We start from the raw sequence: 18,061 nt of genomic DNA on the forward strand, positions 1-18,061 counted from the left end.
ATATGAGACACCAAGGTTCTGAGTATACGCGCTATTGACATATTTAATAGTTACTAGAAATTAAGTATTGGGAAGGTTATAATACTATCTCATAATAGCTGTTGTTATTTATTGTTGTTTGTTTACTTTATGGACTTTTGCTTGAGCCGTAACAGAAAGCTTTTACACGTACATATTGAAGTGGAATTTGCTATCGAGTTTACGAGTATTGAAATATTCATTTAAAAGCATTAAACAATTTCAAATTTTTAGATATAGCAAGAGGGGAACGTTGGCACAAGTTAGAAGTTTTCCTCCTTGAAACCTTATGCATGCTGCTTCTGGAATACGCATGGCACTAATTGTAGGTTCAGGTATCGTAACCATGGGGAATAATTGAACGCACATCAAGGTAGATTAGGATTACGTGGCGATGTTATTTATCAGGAACGTGGCCTTAATGAGGTTGCTCTGGCGTTTGAAACGAGAGAATACTAGTTTTGATCTGAAAAGGGTTTAACTCTCTGGAAGATTGATTATTGGACTAAATTTATATCGATTTATATCGATCTTATAACATCAGGAAATATAGAACTTTGAAGCCCTATATTGTAATTACAATATATTTTTTATTGAAATACTGGTCACTAGCATGTATTATCTTACCACTCTCCTCTGTGTATTAAAACAAATTATATTTATTCTATTTGGGTAAGGTCATGAAAGTAGTTCAAATAAAATGAAAATAGTCTTTAAATGAAATTAATTTTAAACTATTTTTCCGCTGAAAAAAAGTTAACAAAAAGATACTTAAATAAAATTTGTTATGTTAGAATGCAATTCTTGATCGAAAAAATATTGAAACATGCACAGGATGAAAATAACGAAAATGTTGCCAATTTTGTTATGTGTGATGCACTTGCTGAGTTTGCGAGAAATAGCTTATGCAGGATGCATCGTTGCCACTAATGGAGTTTTCGATTCGCGAAACGAGGGTTTGATCGAACTGAGAAGCCCGCTTGCAACAGTTTGTTAATTATCACCAATTAATTTGCACGGCTTATGCGTCTGTCATTACGCTGCGACATGCGGACACGATGTTATAGCGACCGTGTTTCTAGTGAATCACATTCGTTATTGACCGTTTGGCTATCAAACATTGCAAATGTGGGCGTGACAGGTCTTTATCAAAAAACTTACTGATTGCGTTGTAAAATCAATGGCAGTATTTAAAAATTTATACAATTTAAAACAGCACGTTTTGTTTTCAGCTAAACCAAAATATTTTTTGGGATTTTAGAAAACAGTTATAGATTAAACTAATAAAATTGACAAAAGAATAGAATTATTTCACGCAAACTATTTTATTCGTGTATTTCGTTTGAAGAAGTTATTTATTATTTGCATTAAATGATTTTGTTCTTTTTGTTTGGATTAATTTGTGGTTACTTACTTGAGAAATTTATTGACGTGTGCGATATAATCATCTAGTAATCACCGACATGATAGTAAGATACATGCATAGGAAGTCGTAATTCATGTTAACGATAGAATTCTATATGTAGTACATTACTCCTCCCATTAACGAAAATTAGGTACCATACTGTACAACAGTGGCACATAATTTAATATGTATTACACTGTAACTCAGAAGCTTGGTGTATGTTGTGATGTTAACACATAAAAGATTGGGTTCGTATAAATAATATTGTCATAGACAATATTATCTCATGATAATACGAAAAGTATATTTAATATAATAAAACTTACCTGAATCTTGAACCACTCTGATGCAAAATCATCTTATTTATAGTTAGTTAAATTTCAATTATTATAAGTATGTTTTATAAATGAGTAAATTATGCGTCTATGTGTTGTACTGTTGTTATTTGGCACACTACGATGTATGAATGTGAATGGTGTAAGTGACAGTGTTCAATTTTACTCATGATTAAAACAAATTTTTGCAATATTACGACTCAGACTAATGAAACCAAATGAAAAAAATTGAATGAAAAAATGAATGAATTATATACAAGAAACATGTATGCTCAATAGAAATTTATTTATATTACCGTGTAAAGTACTGTAGGATATCAAGACTGTATTCATTTAATTACTAGAATACTTGTGCCATTGTGTAAGTGTTGTGTCGTCATCATGTTATTGGTAACTTGTTGCGTGTTGCTTGACCATTGACATCGGATAAACTGTAAATGAAAATTGATACGGTATAGATTCGTGAATCTGACCAATTATAGAAAAAGACAGACTAAATTAAAAATTAAAACGAATTGGTGGTATACGATTGCAACATTATCCATAAAATACAGTTATCGTTCACGCTAATTTGGTAAACTGGAAGCGCGAAAAGGGACATGCTCCACCGTAATCGATTAATAAAATTCTCGTTTAATGTCTTGTTTAGTTTACAATGTTAACAAAAATAATTAACACTGCTTCATTACATTACTCTGCACCCTGTTAGTGGATGTATTACAGTGATACGTGTATCACATTACCGAGATAAATTACTCGTACATACTTGCAGCGTTTACTGCGTATAACAACGCGTATAAAACATTCGAACACTTTCAAATTTCCATCCAATTAATACTCTGCTATATTAACAACAACAAATTTGTAAGTGAAACAATTCAGACAATGTCCAAAATCGTTCGAAAGGTTCGAATAGTCAATTTATTATACGAGATTAATTTACTCTATGTTCAAGATTTTCGATTTAGATTTTATTAAACTTATTGGTAGATTTTATTGTCTGTGCACATACGCGCGATTTCGTAACGTTAAAAAAGTCTTTGGCTGTCAGGGAATGTTGTCACACTTTACTGCGTTTCGCATGTAAAAGTATTTCACATAAATGCTATCACATAGAAAATTTCACTGGCGCATAAATTACAAATGCGCTCTCTACAGTTAGGAACTCGGATGCAAATTGTATTTCAGCTGCGATCATAATATTACTCTAATTTTGATTATCGAAGAGAAAAAATAGTAGTTCTATAAATTGTCAGTCGGTGAAGTAATCGAAACTTAGTAAGCGTACTTTTAACGCGACGCAATCGATTGCATCACTATCGACCGCCTTACAATTAAATATTTAAGATTTCAACAAATATAGGATTTTGAATCGAAGACTTTTCAAACACTCTACGCGATCTACACTCAACACACACGCACACGTAATTCGTCTAAAATAATGTTCAAATTTGGTTAAATAATTCACTGATATTATAAAAGATATGTAGAATGGACTCTGTCACTCCACAACATTTCGACGAGATTAAAAACATCTATCGTCGCACAACACTGGATTTTCTCTTGGGATTTTTTTCGCATTGAATCATTTCGTCTCTCTGCACTTGTTACACCGGGGAAATATTTGCAACCTGATTTGCGAGTGCAAATTGGAATGTGATCAAGTAAAGGGCGGCATTCTCTTGAGCGTCAATGTTTTTTCAAATACTGTTAACGTAACTGTGTAGTTCTTTAAATATATTTTTACTATTTTTAGTTTGAAATTAGAAGTATTTGTAAGGAGAAGTTGTGATTAATGCTTTCTGAACGAAATTGGGTTTTCATTTTAGAGAATTTCATAAACATTAGTCATAAATTAATTTCTCAAGTGGTTGACATATCAGATTGCTTTGTTGCAAATTTTTTAATAACTTTTCCTGATTTTTATTCTAATATTCAATGCACTTTTTTTTAGTACAAGGAAAATTTAATTTTAGGAGTCGAAAGTATACCACTTCCGTCAGATTAATTAAAATATTAGGCCATGCGGAAAGTTCACGGCAGTTGACATTAGTGTTTCAAAATTAAAAATGAATTGTTTTAAAGAAATGATCATTTTCGGTAACGAGATACTTTATAAAAGATTATGAATTTTTATAAAATAATTTTAGAAACCGTGAGGATTCATAATCTTTCTAAGTGGATCCAAAATAATTAAACAAAAAAGACGTATGTGACTAGTTCAATATAAAATAAACACAAAATGAGTTCTGCCAAAAAAGCTAATTATCTCATAATTAATATGAAATCCTTTTGTCTACTTTCGAAAGAAGGATCCTTACATTCTGCTCCGATCTCTCTCCACCCTAGTAGATCCAATAAAATATAAATCTTGAAAACCACTTTCAACAAAAGCATTTCTCAAAACACCACATTTTGAAAAAATTCACAACTATCTCCTCCCACTCTCTCACCAAATTCCAAAGAAAGTTAGCAAGTTCTCATAATTCAGCACAGTCGACGAGGGCAAGCTCCCTCCCCAAGTCCTCGCGTCTTGCGCCCACAATTTCCGTCTTCTTCATTCGCTGTCAGAGACACAGCCGTTCTCCTGCAGCCTGTCGACTTCCTTGTGCGCGTCGCCGTTGCTCGAATAAGACACTTTGCTGTAGGCGTACATCAACGAGTCCTTCTTCCTCGAATACCAGTTGGCGGCTATGTAAATCGCGGCGACCGCGACGACGACCAGGTTGACGCAGAACAGGACAGTCATTCGGTAGAACCAGAGGGACGAGTGGATCGTCCAAGTCAGCTCCTTGGAGATGCATTGGGACTCGTAGCCCGACGAAAGCTCGGCGTCCTCGTGGCATCGAACGCATTGGGTGTCCAGGGGTCCTGTACAGGTCAGGCAGGAGTAATGGCAAGGTGCACAGACCGCCTTCGTCTCGTCGGACACGCCATACGTCTCTGCTGGACATTGGTACACGCACAGGTCATCGTAGTAGTACCAGTTCGGCTTACACTCTGAAAAATTACACATACATATTTGATGGCTCCCGTCTGCTCTCCGCCGCGCGCCAGACGTTCTTTCAGTGTGCTCAGTGTTTGTGTACTGTGGTGTTGGCTGGCTTCTGCAGACGTACGGATGACGACATGACGCTAGAGGATTTAGCCATTGCGACTAGCTCAGGCTCAAGGTCTCCTGTCCTTGCATATTTTTCTTTGCAGAAATCTTTGGTGATCTATCGTGGGTAGCTTCACGTTTTGGAGAAATTTAATAAATATTCTGCTGAGTCTAGGTTTCTATTTTTTTGGTTCTTTTTGTGGTGTCGTAAGAGCATAAGATAAAAGAATGTTGATGTGGGAATTCATAAGCTTGGTCAAGAAATGTAGAGTGATTTAATGAAAATAAGTGAAGTAGTGAGCTAAGAGTGTAATTATTCGGACATTCTCTCAGACTGAGATATTTGGCAGTGATGAAGTTGGAATAATAACAGAAGAGAAAAAACAAAATGAATATTTACATCGACCAGAGAGGATTTGTAAGATTAATCAATTTTTGATCAGCGATCCATAATTGCACGTTTCCCAATTGGCGTACAAAGTTTTCAGAATCTCCCGTGATACCGTGGCTTGAATTATCAAGTAACGTGCACGTAGACGGCAAGTTTGGTGCAGTTCTCAGGCAGGGGGCATGTTTAGAGCATCTCGATGAAGTTAATGCCAATGTTGGTAAATCCGTGCTCAACGCTGAACAACCAGGATTTCGAATTACTGTTACAATTAATATCCGTGGAAACCAGAAGCGTTTAATTTCCCATAATGCAGTCCCCCAAATATTGCTCTAATTCATGCTCATTAATCGATCCATGTAGAGCACGAATTAAAGAAAGAAGAATGGTTGAAAACAATTATTATGAATACTATGCAGAGAAGGAACAAATTCTGATCTACTGGAACATCTGAGACTATGACTTTAGGAAATGATAATCATTTATCCAAATTATGATAAGGAAGTCATAAAAATTACTGCAAATATGATAATCTGTCAACCTTATTTTTTTCAAACTATACGAAAATCTGCAAATATAGTGTCATCCATACGTAAACGTTTCTGTGTGTCGTGTTCTTTGTGTTCATTCATAAATACTAGATTCTAAATATAGTTTACATAAAAAAATATGAAAATAAATAACGTATTATACTAATAATAATAATATAAACTTTGCTTACAGCTGGATATATACATAATAATATCATTGTAATAAGCGATATTCTATGTCTTAATCCTAAACAAACATGTGTACGTCCGTTCATGAATTAGGCCTCGGTGAATTGACAATCGATTGATTCGAAGCTCAGTAATTCTTTAAGTGTTTCTTCGGTTGATATCGAATCGTATCACGCATTTTTATTCGCCCAGCCCTAATGTGAATATATTACGTTTGTTCTCTTACAAAAACAGCTTTAAGCGAAATGAATCTAATAACCAGCCACTATTTACAATAATTATTTATTACACTATGTGCGGCTACTGTGCATGCTGTGTATGTTCGTAACAGGATCTGTTGAAAATGTAAATATGATATATGTATAATTACTAATTCCAAAGCTAATACTTGGATACAATCGTATTTGAAAGAAAATACCTTTAAATTCTGTATAATTAAAATTACCTTATTTCTATGCATTATTAATGTCTACGTAAAACGTCCATACAATTAAGTTTCTTTCTTTGTTAGTTAATGTACTTTACATTATAATAGAAGTATAAAATATTCTGATATACTTTTCTATACTCATCAATTTGGATATGTTTTAAAAAATATTCATATTCACACTTATTTACTGTAGTTTTATTATTTAATAAATAATTAATATATTATAGTATGCCGTAATAAAACTAATCAATTAATTAATTAAACAAGCATGAAACAATAAGTAAAGCCTTTCTCCCAATTGCAAAAAGATATTATTTATATGATCCGAAGAGCAAACAGTGCAGGCATTATGTAGGTGCAAGTAAACAATAAAACAAGCAAATTTGCTAATTGTACATATCAAAGATTATAAAGCTTTTAATAGAACAGAAAAAAGTTGACGAGTCGGAGATTGAATTTAGGCGGATATTAAACACATTTAGAATTTACAACAAAATATGTATAATAAATTCGAGAGCAATACATTTAATTTTTAAATATGTAGATACGTGTTAATAGGATATTGTATTGGAATTATTATTTTTGTTTCAGAAGTCTGAGTTTTAACTATTACGATAAGACATCAATCACAAAATATACAAGATAAATTATAGGTATAGATTCATGATTATATGTGAAAATGATAGAAAATCTCTTCAATTTTTCAGTCTATTTCACGTTTAAAAGTCGATGAAAATGAAATTTTCATTTATTAATCTCGATTGCATCAATATCGGCCGTTATTCAAAATACTCGACTCGAAAGCAATAATTAGCAACAGGACACAAAATAGGAACATTATAGAACGATAGAGAAGTAAGACTCACCGTGCTGGTGAAGCGATCAGGGATAGGTCTTTATATATTTTTGATTGGTTGTACGTGTGTGGTTGTGGATGTGGATGTGGTTGGTGGTGGTTGGTTGGTGGTGGTTGGTTGGTGATGGTGGTGGTTGGCTGGTTCTGAGAAAACCCATGCCGCAACTCGCCCAACGGTGAGCCCAAGTACCTAAATACGTTTTCAGTAACCTGCTATAGAGTAGAGGGATAAAAGCGACACGTGACACTTTAGGAGACAAGTAATCTTTCTTTTCGGCTCCGTTCGACGAGAATTCAATTTTGATCTTCTGGATAAACGCCACATCGCCCTCTTCCCACCCTCCCCTCGCCCCTCCTCGCCCTTCCCGCGCGAACACCACCGAGGCTTTTTTCGTGGGAAACTCGATTTGTCCCGCGGAAATTGCCGCGAATTTTTCGCCCAAGTTTTTGCTTAGCGCGGATAGCGAACTCCCTTGTCCATGTATCCTTCGTCGTGGTTCTTCCGTTTCATTTGTCGAGGCTAATTGATTGGAATGTACTCTGACTCACATATTTGTACGGGCAAATGCAAATACTATAACAGCGTTCAGTAGTTTGTGAAAAAAGCACGATGGTTCTGTTATAGAGTTCCTCTGGCGCCTTTTTTGAAAGGCAATATACTTTTTGTCTATTGGAATTAATGTTTGAATAATTGATATGCTTCTATATAAGTCAACTTATATTGGAAACAATTGTATATTTTCTACACGATATTGCATTTACTAATTTGATGCACATGAACAGACAATATTTGAACGTGTGAATATGCAGTATTGATATTTCATTGTTGTAAGCAATATGAGGGGTAAACAGGTGTGTAACTAGAGGAATAGATTTGATAATAAATATGCGATAATAATTCAGGAGTTAATAGCTCAGTATAATTTGTGCAGTTATTGTATTTAAATATAGGTATGTACGAATTCGTGAGTCATTATACAAATTCCATATTATTGATTCACTTTCGGATCAACTATTTCGCGTGTTTAATGTATTCACGAATTTCATGAGAATAGAACGACACTCACGTGTTGCCAGAAGGACATTTACAATTCAAAGTGAAATGTGACGATTTTATGACGAGCAATCTCGTTGTCTACGTTACTGGCTGTCGATTCGCGCTTTATCTATAGCATGTTGAAAGATTTTTCTGGTAGACCGGATATTGCTCGAGAAATTTTGCTCGACATAGGAAGGCGGAAAGCAAATGTGTACAATTGGTCGGAAAATATTTTGTGCTACAACAGAAATGTAGTTTCGGTAACATATTTATAAATATTTATTTTAAATTGGAGCATTTGTGTCAGAGCGTAAAATATTTTTCGACCTACTGTACAGAGAAAACTGAAGTCACAGGGATATTAAACTAGAAGGAAGAGTAAATTGTTGTGATTAACATGATGTTAAAACATACAATCATCAAATAATTTTGAGAAAGTAATTATTATCTAAAATAACAGGATTATTGCTTTATGTCGATGTATAAGTAACTAGTAATCTATTAAATTATTTAGTTAATCCTCAACAGGTATTTCGGTGTGTTTTTGTAGACTTTTAATCAAGATTTCATAATATAGAATCATTAGTAGAATCGTTAGAAAGTCCTTGATAAATATTTTTCTTAAGAAGAAAATTAGAAGAAATACAGAATACATTCTTTTTATTTAAACAATAAAGAATAATTGAAGTATATGAAGTTCTAATACAAATCTTTTTTCAAATACTAAATATTTTAATCAGTGAAATTGATCTTATAATAAATTATGATAAATATGCAAGAAATTAACCATAAAATATCGCAATATACGTACATATAATTAAAATTACTTATTGAACATATTTCTGAAGCATAATTGAATCGAAATTCATGTTGAATAACTAATACTTGCTAAGGATTAACTATTTGACACAAAACAAGAAAGTTAATGCAAGATCAATTTATAACAATTGCAATTATATCTTTCAATATTAATTATATACAAACATATATTAATAATAATTAGTGATTAAACAATGTAACTATATACAAGTTATGTAGTGTATCTACTGTTACAGAATAAAAGTACAGATAAATCATTGTTACATACAACATACAATTAAAAGTACACAGGATTACTCACACATTTACACATTTACCCTGCGTCCAATAACAAATATAGTGCAACAACAATCGACAAGACGAAGCATGTATAGATACAGAAATATGTACATACCGTTTAATAGTGTTCATTGTACTTCAATAAACATAGCATGCAAAAATGTGCAACATCTAATTTTTTGCTATCATATAATACAATGTACAAGACAGTGTACAAATCCAGTGTATACGAAGGATATAACTGTAAGCAGAGGTAATTTAAAAAATTTTTTTAGAGACAGTGGAAAAAAACAAGCAATGCAATATGCATCGATTAATTACGAGAAACGTAAGAACGTTATAACGCACGTGGTCACTTCTGTCGAAACTGAACTGTTGGATAATATAAACTGTGTGAACCGTTAAGTATTTTCATTATTCAAATACAGACATTATAGGGCCTTTTCAATGAGGTTCATGTGAAAGTTCGCTGAATTATTCATGAATTGTAAGCAGCGAACTTTCCGTATACAGGAAAGTTAAATTAAAATCTATCCCCGTGTTAACTTTTAACAGTTCTCTTGATCGCGCTTGGCTTTTCCCACCCCCGTTCTTCTATATTCAAATCTTACCAAATACCTTAATTAACTTTTCAATTACTTTCGATGACACAATCAAAGGGGATCGCGTCATTTTGCAGAAACTTGCACACTTTATACCCCACTTTATCGACAAAGTTCAGCGAACACAAAGCGACAGAGAATCTTCTATACTTATTACTAGACAGCCACAGAAAACAATTGCTAGCCTGTAATTTGGTAAAATAATTAATACAAATATTTGCATCTCTACCGTTTCATTGAGTCCTAGCTTATGTCAAGCATACAAAAATTCGCGAAGAAATATTCTAAAGGGTGTCTACGTATCTCGTATTTAGACCTAGACCATCGCCATGCAATAAGAGTATAGCTTAATTAGCATATGGACTCGGTGGACATGCAAGTAATTAACGTTTGCCACCATCCATATGAAATTGGATGAAAGCATGCTTTGAAGGCACGTACCTGCTTTCCCAGAAATAACAAATTAGTGTTTATGCGAGCAACGTTAATAGTAGTGTCCGAGTTTGGAATAATAGACTGAGCTAAATCAGTTTGAATATTCAATGTTCAAAGTAAGTTAAGTATAGTATACTTCCGCCATAAACTCGCCACTGTCTTTCTCATTTATTTAAAACACTTTTTCCCATGCTTGTCTTTGATAATACAGAAACAAGTTATTAGATTTTAAATTGCTTTTTCAAAAGATTGGCCCTAAAGTTTACTAACTAGTTACCTGTAACGAGTTGCGAGTTTATAATGAGTATATACTACACTTTGGTATTCGAAAAGATATTATCAAGCAAGCAAGAATGAATTCTATCGCTCTGTAAGATTTTTAAAGCTTGAACTTACAAGCGAACTACTTCAATTGGTACAACTACGCAGATTTTGTTGGGCTAGTTGAAAAATAACAAATTATTTGTTTTAATGAATATCTTAAACTGTTCAATGAATTTCAAAGTTCTGTGATGATACACATAATGAATTAGTAGCAAAAATGTTACTTTGAGGATAGAAGACACCGTTGCGGTACCTGAAAAATGAACAATGCAAACATATAATCAGAATTTCCATGTAATCTGTAAATTTGTAATACTTTAACTAATATAGGTTAATATATTACTCTGTGCTACCATCAAGTCATCGATATGCTTGATACACTTCCTTTAAATTTTACCCTGATTTTACGAGGACCTATTGAAATATTCTCATAAACTATTTTTAATTCAAACTGTTAAGAAGTTTGATGTCTCATTATCACTATTGCATTATTGAAACTACTCTGCTGTCTAAAGTATTACAAATCTATAGACACATTTATGCAATTAAATTTCATAATCTTTAATGCATCCACGTTGTTTTTATGCAAGCTTGGTACCACTATATTTTCTGTCAATTAATATTTTCCTGAAACCGAGTTTAATAAACGCTGCTATTTCTGTATTCATTTAAATTCAGGTAACTCGAATGCAAATTTCCTTCGATCCCGCCATTACAAGTGTTACTTGAATAATTATGTGCTGCTCGATTCGAGGAAGCGTCTACTCGGCTTGAATTTTAAACGTCCAAACGTTTCCGTGCTTTTCGACAGTCCTAAATGAATCGCAGTCGCGATAGTTCTGAACGGTGAGCTCGAGATTAATAATGCCCGATGATTTCTTATTCAGGATATTCTCCCCTTTTAATTCATCCATGATATACAAATTTCAATGTCGCATATAATGGTTCGTAGTAGTTGCAATTGCTTATACAATATATTATGTATATGTGTACATAAACGTACGTGGCAAGTCCCGACACCGATTCCATCGTTGTTTTCTTTCTCCTCGTCGTCCTGTCGTTCGATCTCTAATTGCACGAAAAAATCACGAGGCGAATCCTCTCCCCTTTTATCTCTCGCCTGGTAAAAATCGTCGGGCACAGCGAAGAGGGGGGGAAGGAAGAGCCGAGTGGACGAGGAAAAAGTGAAACAGCGTGGAAACGTGGACACGTAGTCGGGCAATTCGCGCCTCACATCTCCCTTATTTTTTTTTCCTCAGAACTCTATAACTTAGGATATGTCGCCTTTCCAAGCAAAGATACATTTTACATTACATACAAACATTTACAATAGATACATTAACAATATGGTGGACCGTGCCGCAGCTGGACAGTTCTGGAAATCCAAATCGACGGGAGCCTTTCTTCTTTATGACGCGTTTCGACGGGTCAAAGGGTTCAACGTTGCAATTTTTACCGCCCCACTGTTTTGGGGAAAATTTCAAGGGATTCGAAATTTGTCGTGCTCTGAAATTTAGATCTGAGGTCCTAGATTCGCGTTGCAATTTATTCGACAGGTGTCAGTCTTGTGATAATTTAGGAAATGTTAATCTTAACATTCCTTTGAACTAGAAGTTCGATTAGATTTTGGTTAAGTACAAGATTACATCACAGTGTCTAGATCCCTAAGTAGAAAGGAGATTTTATTAAATGTAATAAAACCTATAACCGTAAACAAGGTAGGAGAGTAAATCTATCGTTCTTTATCTTACTATTTTCTCGCTATAAACTCTTCAACTAACACTTAAGTTTAAATCATCTAAGGGTCATGATTCTGATACTGAACAATGAGTCAGTAGATTACTTTCATCTTATAGGAGGCTAGGATGAGGGTCCGTGAAAGCCACGTCCCCTTGTTCTGAATTATTAATAAATCATGTTTATAGCGAGAAGCTAGCATAGTCATCTCAGCTCGTGAAAGGATAGATCTATCCTCGTACCTTTTCTGCGCTAAAGCTGGAGCTCAATTTATCACTAGCTGCAACTAATTTTTGCCTTGCTGGTGTTAAAATTACTCTTTTGCAACTGGCCTCTTTAATTTAATCCTTTCAGCAAGAGAAATGTGCCTCTACAGTGCAAAATGACACACCATTTACCGTTCTTGGTAGAATTCTCGAGCGCACCGAGCTCAGTGCCTTTTCCAAGCCAGCATTGGTAACCTTCGTAACGCGGAAGCGTAGTTCATTATTGTCACGGGACGATTCAGTGACATCATCGAATATTATACACCTGGCTTACTTGACAACGGGCCAAATTTCATTAAAATTAATCCCCATCTTCGATCGTAATTTAAATGTCGAGTTCAGCTCCATTAAGTACTGAATCACTACGCCAGACCATTGTTGCAGTTAAATTGGCCACGGTGCTACTAATCCTACTACAGTCCTCTAATCTTTTTCACTTTAATCGCTTGCTTATTATTTAGACAGCTTTTTTCCACTTCGAGGACAACATGAGAACAGTGTTACTAATATCCATGTTTCTTTATCACTGATACTGTGGTACCATATTGTCGTTTGACTTTTTCCAATACTTCCTTTTGCCTGTCTCTTTTTAAATGCCTTCATTTAATTCACTGGGCTTTACGTTTTTTGCTTCGATGTTTAATTTTGCTGATTTTCATTTTTATATTATGATTAAAATATCAAACGCAGGTATCGATTATTTTGAACACTAATTAATTGACGTACATAAAATTGAACAGAAATTCGTTTCAATAATCAGACAAATAATATAAAAGGAGATCTCTTTAGCAGTACAATTAATTGAAAGAGGAACGTGGCAATGAAAAGATAAATAATCTATAGAAGAATTAATTTATCAATCTACATATTTGCTACATATTGTGCTAATAATATCAAAACTCCCAAGAGGACTATAGTAGGATTAATCGTAACATTATTCTCTCCAATTCTGCATAAACTATCGAAAAAATACCTGACCATAAGAAATCTCACGCGTAAGCATAAAAGAATGATCATAATCGACAACATCCCCTGGGTTATCAGAAATCCGACTATCCAGCCGCGTCGTCCAATGCGTATTGTACATCTCGGAAGATATTTCACATCTGAACGAATCGAAACACATCCAAAGAGTGTCCTTTACTAATCGTAAGTAGCGTTATCCACGCTTACACCGTTCACGTCCATCTTATTCGTCTACCAACACGCCTCCACGCTGATTAGAATAATTGACTCTTATATCGTTAGAAACCAATATACACGTACAGTCGGTGCATACTTTCGTGTTTTTCTCAGGATTCATTGTCAGAACGAACTCAATCCATCCGTTTCTCAATTTTGTCTCCCATCTTCGCGCACTCCCCATTCACGTCGCCACTTCGCCAATGGGGGCCGAGGACCTTCGAACCAATATTCCAAGATGCCAGAGACTCCAGTTATATCTCTATTCCAGGGAATTTTTCACACGCGCGAAGACATTTCGGACCTTGGAATTCTCCCGTTCGGAATCCACCGATTCCGAGTACGTGTCCTCTCGGTGCGTTTTTGCAATCGGAATTTCAATCGAGCCCCCATAAAATGGTCCTCGGAATCTTTGGACTACTGTTTGCGCCAAGCTTCCGTGATTTCAGGGATCGGCGAATTCAGTTATTGCTCACGGCGTTTCTGGGCGTTTCGTGGACCGTCTTTCGTTCGTTTTTGTTTAGCGACGAAAAAGTCGAAGGAACGATAGTCAATATCTTCGTGGTCGGTCGTTTCGCGTGCGCTCGACTCGTATTGGCGTTTCGTCCATTGCACGTAGGTATGTACAGTTATTATACATTCATTTATATCGGTGACTAACCCTCCATAATCCTCCATCAAATGAATATACCTATAAAGCAACTTAAGCGAGATATATAAGGTTTCGCGTTCCTGTGGAATTCTGTGAAAAATTAACTCTTTAACCGACAAGGACGAATTGATTTGCAGTGAGAAAATATCCATGGATTAAGCAAATTAATTTACTCGTAATTTGGTATAAATATTACTGAACGTGATAAAATGGAACCTCGTTGAAAAGAATATCGATGATATGAATTGCTTTATGAATTTTATTATGAATCAAAGAGAGAAAATTTTGGTCAAGAGTCTAGCAATTCTCTTCGGCTTGCAATTTTATTTTTTCATTGTTTCAGTTGTCAACTGAGCGATTTTATTATTAATTGGTATTAATTAAATGACATAACTTGCTTTCGATTATTTTTAGTAGAAATGAATGAAAGGTTATTTATTGTCATTAGATTATAGAGGGTTAGATACGAGCACATACGTAAGGCCATAAAAGAGTATCACTGTAGCGGAAACTTAAATAAGAAACAATAATTAACTTAGAAATCACATATCTTATTATGCTAATAATTGGAAGTTTGACTACATTTGCATTAGTTTGGTTTTTGAAGTGAGATCCCCCATTGAATTTCTTATTATGCAGGAAGGACAGAAAAAGGGTTCTGAAAATTATGTTTTGATGGTTACGTGATCTCGTTCTGCAAGAAATGAAAGACACAAATTGTTGTACTTCTTATAACGCTATCTTGTTCATTTCCAATTAACTAGTAATTTCATTTTGAAGATTTGATGTTCTCTTTCTGAACACAAGTTTTGATGAAACTTTGATTCCAATTTTCAGTTTGAATTTAATATAATCTGTAATAGAGGAAACTTGAAGATGTAAAACAGGCGACGCTGCATAAAGAATAGTAGTGTAATCATTCATTGTCGACTGAAGTTTTGTTAAAAGTTTTGAGCGAAGTCTTACTCAGAGATGTATATACATAAATACACATGCAATCATTCATTTTTAACTCTGAACTATTAAAACCCCTTTTTCGATATTCAGAGACTGTCAGCTTTCAATTAATATTTATTAGATCAGTGCAACATTAACTGTCATATACAAAGTAAATATAATATCTATTATAAATATTAATTAAAAAAATCTTCAGTAAAACTAGCTGTATTCGCGAATTCTCGAAAGTCTTTTATCATATTTCAATATAAAAGAAAATTTCAAGGATCTCAAATATTAAATAAATTTAGCATTCTCACAATGGCAAACAATACCTCGTGTAAACTAATATTATCCTAATTTTCGGTTCTGAGAACCAAGAGCACTATACCGTCATGAGTCAATACCTCAAGACACGTTTCTGTTTACATCCTCTGATTTGCAGCTTCAAATTTCCTCAATTCCTGATTCTGTTCGTTACATTATCACACATGAATTCTATTTCCTACAGATATTTCGATAATGATCATTTCGTTCTAAAACTGTTGAATGCATTTCGCAAAATAAATTCCAAAATGTTCAATTATCAAGATCAAATGTATGACCTGATATTCATTTTCAATGCGTCGACTTCCAATATCGACCGGCTGTTTACCGTAACAATTAGCGAGCAACGATCATTATAATATTGGAGCATAGGCTGCCGCGAATCGTTCGGCTCTGCCGATTTCGAACGCGTTAAATTAATTAATCGTTCGGACACGCTCGACTTTCCACGCTTTTACGCGCGTTACGTATGGCTGTCTCTCTTTCTGCTTTTAAATCTGCGTTACATTGCGATATGTCGATCGATGATCTACCTAAGCGACTAATAAATTAAAAGCTAAATATACATACGTCATTAGCGGCAGCTAGCGCTCGATATCATCGCGAAGAACGAATTATTCGATTACTAAACTCGTCTCTAAGTACGCGCGACTGAAAGCTCGACGAATGCAACGATTTCTCGTGAAGCATCAACTATTAAATATTATACAATGGAAGCGTATTTCATTATTTCTGCGCGCTGACGCGCTTTGATTAACCCCTTGCCTTATGATTTTACTGCGGCTGTGCGTGGAAATTAATTGGTAAAAAATACTAATTAAATGATTGCTAATTGTTTAACTCTTGCCATACCAGGGTGAGGTCACGCAGAGTTCAAATACAGATTTCTGAAAATTGGAATCCGGAAAATCAAATGAAAATTTGAATATTTGGGTCCTTGAGCGACCCCAACTTGATACACTAAGGGTTAACTGTGACGAAAACTCATCACTGGGTAGAGCGTTGCCTTGTATAGGTTCGAGGTCCGCTGACGAAGAACTTATATCGAGGCACACGTCTCTCAGTTTAGCTCAAGTGACGCTAGTTCACTTTTGATATGTTTAAGATATGTAAATGAAAGTGCTTGAAAGCAAAGCTTGCTCACTCGAAATAATTCTAATATACAATAGTGAACAGAGCAACGAACTTATTTAGACATATATAAATCAATATTTCACTTTTTGTCCCATAGTATATCGAAATCATATTTTAAGCGTGTACATACATACAATATACATTCGCTATAATTTCGTGATTCGTTACAAATAACAAGTTTAGAGCGACTAAAGGATATCCTTTTAAACCTAATTAATATGTTTTTAACTGGTTTTAATCTTGTCAAAGGCAAGCATAAAAAATAGGAGAACGATTCCAAGAAAAAAGGTGATAACAAGAGAAAATGAGACAATTTTCTGACAATGGGAAAATATTGTCTTTGCGACTGAAGGATTACTAATCAATGATTGTCAAAGAACCTTTTCAGCTTTCCTTCCTCGCTAAGTTCAACGACGTAACAACGCCTGCTTCAATATTCTGCAGGCGATCTCTCTCAGAAATGTGACTTCTTATAAGGTAAGGGGTTAATTGAAACGAACACACAAAGCTTTCTCGTAAACGAATGTTGTGCGAGTACCATGAACTTGGTGGATTCCATGTGACGGTAGACCCGTCGAGGAACTGTTTGTGCGTATGGTAACTACGTGGAAATCGATCTCCCGTAAGTACGTTTTCGCGATTCGCGTATCGTGTCGCCTGCTTGCTCGTGGATCAACTGATTCGCTAAGAATTGACTAACTACGAACATATAGCAACAAAATTACCTAGAGCAACAATAATCAATTGGAATCAATGCTACCTTTATCCTGCGATCGGTTCGTCCTGCGACAAAATTTCGGATGAGAAGGTAACAATGAAGCAATGATGCTTGAAACGTAACTTAACACTGGAGGTAGCAGTGGGATGGTTTCTACATGTCGATTATATGTTGTTGCAAGCTCAATTTGTCTGAGTTTATTTCTCAACGATTTCTGATGATTCAGTGGAAAATGCGCGAGAGTCCCAGGAATTTAAGATTTACTCTTTCAGACGAGATATTTCGTGGTTAAAATGTTATGCATTAATATTAGAGAAGAATTTAGAGCGAAAGAATTTCAGTTATTAAAGAATTGGAGGG

General features: G+C 34.7%; 1 protein-coding gene across 3 annotated transcripts in view; it reads right to left on the bottom strand.

The window, feature by feature from the left end:
* Positions 1 to 2,023: 2,023 nt before the first annotated feature.
* The window catches only part of LOC143179851 (furin-like protease 1), a 245,303-nt gene continuing 229,265 nt past the window's right edge, over positions 2,024 to 18,061 (bottom strand). For 2 of the 3 annotated variants that reach the window (XM_076379253.1, XM_076379255.1), the window contains one exon: positions 2,371 to 4,758. In XM_076379253.1, the coding sequence (XP_076235368.1) occupies positions 4,316 to 4,758 (443 nt within the window). In that variant the 3' untranslated portion in view covers positions 2,371 to 4,315. Of the gene's footprint in view, positions 2,190 to 2,370; positions 4,759 to 18,061 lie in introns of those variants that run through there. The other variant, XM_076379254.1, reaches the window with a different exon arrangement.

The sequence above is a fragment of the Calliopsis andreniformis genome, chromosome 5 (genome assembly GCF_051401765.1).
Source record: "Calliopsis andreniformis isolate RMS-2024a chromosome 5, iyCalAndr_principal, whole genome shotgun sequence".
Taxonomy (NCBI): Eukaryota; Metazoa; Arthropoda; class Insecta; order Hymenoptera; family Andrenidae; genus Calliopsis; species Calliopsis andreniformis.